Source organism: Aedes albopictus, chromosome 2 (genome assembly GCF_035046485.1).
Source record: "Aedes albopictus strain Foshan chromosome 2, AalbF5, whole genome shotgun sequence".
NCBI lineage: Eukaryota > Metazoa > Arthropoda > Insecta > Diptera > Culicidae > Aedes > Aedes albopictus.
Window position 1 is genome coordinate 174656860 of NC_085137.1, and position 4500 is coordinate 174661359.

Sequence of the window (4500 nt, forward strand, 5' to 3'; positions counted from 1 at the left end):
GGGGGGGGGGCAAAACGATGCTTGCCCCCCCCTAAGTTGGCGCCTATGCCCGGTACACTTTGCCAAGAGTGTCAAATATTTGGCCATTTGGCATTGATTAGAAAATTAAATCCAAGCTTTGATGTGATAAATAGTTAGTTACAACTAAATTTGTTAACTGAGCATCCGTTTATTCATTTTTAAACTTGTTCTAGGTATTCCCGTCAACCATGGTTAGTCAACAAATCTATGTACGTCAATCAATTACTAGAAATACTAGCAACCCTTAGCTGGAGCATCCTTTACCGATATGATCTAATCAATGCTTTGTAATATTTCTTTTTACATTTGTTCACATATTAATAAAATACTGCGGTGGGTGGGGTGTTTCTATGGTCTCTATAATCCATCCGAAAATTGGTCGGGCTCCTGAACAAGATATTCAAGACGTCTTAATACATACAAAGTGGTGCCAGCGTATTCCATATTAAGCTACAAAGTTATGTCGCGAAAAAAATGTACTTTCGTTCGATCAGATCAAAACGTTCACCATGTCCTCTCAGGTTGCGAGGTGACGCAAACCACTTAGAACTTAAGAATTGCTCCAGTGGTTCTTGAGATATTCTTAAACAATATTAGAATTTGTAGCTAAGAAGGTTCACCATGTCCTCCCAGATTGCGAGGTGACGCAAACCACTTAGAACTTAAGAATTGCTCCAGTGGTTCTTGAGATATTCTTGTAGGATATTCGGATATCACACTTATTCTTTATTAATGTCCAAACTTCTTGAATAATACTTCAATATATTTTCCACCACTTTACTTTCGAGCTCTACTTCACACGTCTACACTCTGTCGGTCGCTGACCATCAATCCTCTCTCTTCCCAACTGTGCCTACTTCGATGCTGTCTCTTAATGCTATAGGGTAGACCCTACAACCCCCCTTAGCTTCTATTTCGTTAATGTGGGATGAAATCTTTGAATCTTGCAGGTTCTACCCTAACACGTTTTTCACGGATTCCTTCGCGCTCATGTGGCCCTGTGTTATTTTCGATCCTTTTCAAATGAGCTACATTTCGTCTGTATTCTTTTCCTGTTTCCAACGACTTAACTGTTACATCCCCTCCTACCTTTTTAATAACTTCAAATTCCTCTGCAGAAAAATCTGCTTCTAACTTGTTATTCTTCTTCATTCTTTTGCTTACAACGCGGTCTCCTATGCTAATATCACTTTCCTTTGCTCTCCGTTTTGAATCTGCATAAACTCTTCCTTTTTCCTTGGATACTGCATCTCGATCACGTACTTCTTCGTCGTTTAAGTTGACAGATTCAACTTGGGGTAGCTTGCTACGAATTTTTTCTGCCAAACATCAATTCAGCAGGAGACTTTCCGGTGGTACTATGACTCGTTGCATGATATGTGAGCAGATACTTCCGCATTTCTGCTCTCCAGTCCTTTCCCAATTCTTGAGCAATTCGCATCCTTTTCAGCAACGACCTGTTTTGGCGTTCCACTTCGCCGTTCATGGCAGGCCAAAACGGTATTGTATTTACTAAGGCAATCCCGTTACTTTCACAAAAATCCTTGAATTCTTCACATTTTGAGCTGAATTGTGGGCCATTGTCAACACGCAAAGTTGAAGGAAGCCCATACCGACTGAATATGATGGCAAGTTCTTTGATGGTCTCAGCAGCTGTTATCACATTCATCTCGCAAACTTCTATAAAGCGGCTGTAATAGTCTACTACAACCAACAAATATTGCCCCTCCGGTAACGGACCAAGGAAATCAGCTGCAATATCTTTCCATGGCTGATCTGGGAGTTCCCGTCGAATCATAGGTTCTGGTGGGTTTGGAGCCGATACCAACGTACATCCTTTACACTGTTTCACGAAATTCTCGACGTCTTGATCCATTCGAGGCCACCACACGTTGGTTCTCAGATGGCTCTTCATCATTCTTACTCCTGGATGACCTTCATGAGCTATTTGTAATACCCTGGATCTCAGACTTGTAATACACGATGTTCCACCGATTTCCACTTCTGCTTCAACTTCACCAAGTACGACCAACGGAGTCCTTGTGCCATATGCTCGGAAGATTTTATCGCTGCCCTTCTTGATAGCGAAAGCCTTGAATCCCGTTCGTTTCAATGTATTCCAATCCTGAATACCCAGAACATCTTCATCTGCTCCGGTATCGACGATGAAACGGAGATTGACGCCACCAACAACAGCAGCTACAGTACGTTTACCCTCCAAGTGGAACAATTCGCGTATTTCTACATCCTTCGTGATATCGTCGATCTCCCGTATGAACTTTGGCTTCCTCTCCAACTCCAGGCCTCTATCGTTGTTGACGGTCTTCACTTTGGTAACACGGCTTTTCCAAGTTCCTTTACAACAGCGTGCGAAATGTCCAATTCTGTTGCACTTGTTGCACCTCGATGTTTTCGCAGGACAGGACGGATCGGTTGAATGGTGGTTTCGGAGACATCTTGAGCAGTTCTGACTTGAGGATTTGGTTGATACACTGGACGCACGATTCATGATGTTTAGTTCTGAAGGTTCGCTGGATGTGTTTCGGAATTCTTGCACCTGTTTTTTTTTTATTATTATTAGCTTATTTAGAATAACATTTAATCTGTTTTCCAAAGTATTACCTGTTTGTTGACTGATTCGTATGTTCGACCAATCTTTAGCATATCGTCAAGAGAAGTATCAGCTTCAAGGTACTTCGCCCTGAGCTTGTCATCGTGCTGCGTAGCACACACAATTTGATCCATGATCATATTCTCCGTTTGCTCTCCAAAGTTGCAAAGCTCCGCTTGCGTCCGCAACCGAATTAGGAACTGGTCGAGCTTCTCTTTTGGATTGAATTGCAGCTGCCGGAATTTAAATCGCTCATACCGTAGCGACATGCGGGGTGAATAATAATTATCGAGAGCATCAATCGCTGCCCGGTATGGGTTATCCATCACGCTGTCATCTTTCACTGAAACCGTTTTCGCGATTTTCCGTACATCTGCACCTCCGAAGCACATGAGAGCCTTGTACATCTCATTGTGGTTATCAACTTCTTTTAGCAAAAGATATGCCACAAATTGCTCCTTCCACTCTTCCCATCGAGAGCTCACGGATCCATCACCGGCCTCAACAAATGGAGAAATATTGAAGTTCAGCTAGAAATGAAATCATTTTTCCTTGATTTAGTTTCTCTCAGTTTAACTGTTTTTCCAATTGATTGGTCATTCAGCTGAATTGAAGGCTCTGGTGATTTCTTTCTTTTAGGTTACTATGGTAACAAACAGTGAAAATTTTCCTCTACGTCAATCTTTTCCCAACGTACAGAAATGGACTGGATTTTTCCTTGCAAATCCCTACATTTCTTCATCGTTTAAATCATCCAAATAGACTGAAATAATGTTTTCCTATATTTGAATATGAAATGGACTGAGACCACCCGTAGCGTCTCCTACATTTCTTCATCCAAATAGACTAAGATATCTCTGTATCCCCTGTATTTGGATTGGAAGTGGTCTGGAATCACTCGTAGTGTTCCCTACATTCCTATTCCTTTCTTTTTCCAAATAGGCTGAGACATAAAATCTCCTGTATTTGGAAATTCTTGACTTTCCAAAGAGAAAGTCTTATTTCTCAGCGGTCTAAGACACGTAGTCTCCTTCGCTTTAGTCTACGTCTTAAAATTCCCATAACTATCCATAATAGCCCCAATCACACATTAACACAACTTCAAAGTCAGCCAAACACCAATCAATTTTTGCCAAATTAGATATTGTTGCACTTTTTACCTTAGACATTGTAGAGTTTGCGATAGATTTGTTTTTGACTTGCTGGCTTCTGATTGCAGAATTTCGCAGTCGAGAATTTCCCCTCCGTACTTTGCCACTTCGAGTTTTCCTACTTCCAATCTTGATTTTCCTTTCCTCTTTCTTTCAAATTTTGTCCCGGCCGATTTCCTTTGGTATTCTCCTGGTGGTTCGCTTCTCCTGTCGTCGCCACTGAAACACTTCCGTTCTGGTTGATGGTTTGTATCAAAGTGTCTTTATTATACAATCAAGGTTCCTACGATTATAAGTATGTTTCTACCGCCTACTACAAAGACTATCGGCTATATTCTGGCTTCCGGGAATATGTACTATTTGATAATCAAACGATTGAAGCCGTAATACCCAGCGTTCTATTCGGGCACAAGGCTTTGAGCGAGGAGTGAACAGATATTCCAAAGCCTTGCAGTCTGTCATTAGTTCAAATGGTCTTCCATATAGATACATGTGAAAACGTTCCACGCTCCACACTAGTGCCAAAGCCTCCTTTTCCGTTTGGCAATAGCGCCGCTCGGTATCCGTTAGTGATTTTGATGCATAACAAATCACTCGAGAAACATCCAAGCTGTTAGTTTGAATCAACACTGCACCAAGTCCGGTGGGGCTAGCATCCGCCATGACTGTGGTTTTATCTCTGACGTCAAAAAATCCAAGTTTAGTGGCTGCAGCTAG

The 4500-nt window shown here is 41.7% G+C and overlaps 1 protein-coding gene across 1 annotated transcript; it reads right to left on the reverse strand.

Moving 5' to 3' along the window:
* Positions 1–723: 723 nt before the first annotated feature.
* Positions 724–4013, reverse strand: LOC115271033 (uncharacterized). The gene is made up of 2 exons (XM_029880460.2): positions 2644–4013; positions 724–2578 (listed from the first exon to the last, which is right to left on the reverse strand). Exons 1-2 carry the CDS (start codon positions 3037–3039, stop codon positions 1328–1330), a joined length of 1647 nt encoding a protein of 548 aa, XP_029736320.2. The 5' UTR covers positions 3040–4013; the 3' UTR covers positions 724–1327.
* Between the last annotated feature and the right edge of the window lie 487 nt (positions 4014–4500).

What these genes read in the sequence shown, in the direction of transcription:
- LOC115271033 (XM_029880460.2), bottom strand. Translation starts at nt 3,039, where the DNA reads ATGTACAAGGCTCTCATGTGCTTCGGAGGTGCAGATGTACGGAAAATC. An exon ending in ACGAATCAGTCAACAAACAG is followed by an intron (nt 2,579 to 2,643) that starts GTAATACTTTGG and finishes AAAAAAAAACAG; the next exon opens with GTGCAAGAATTCCGAAACAC.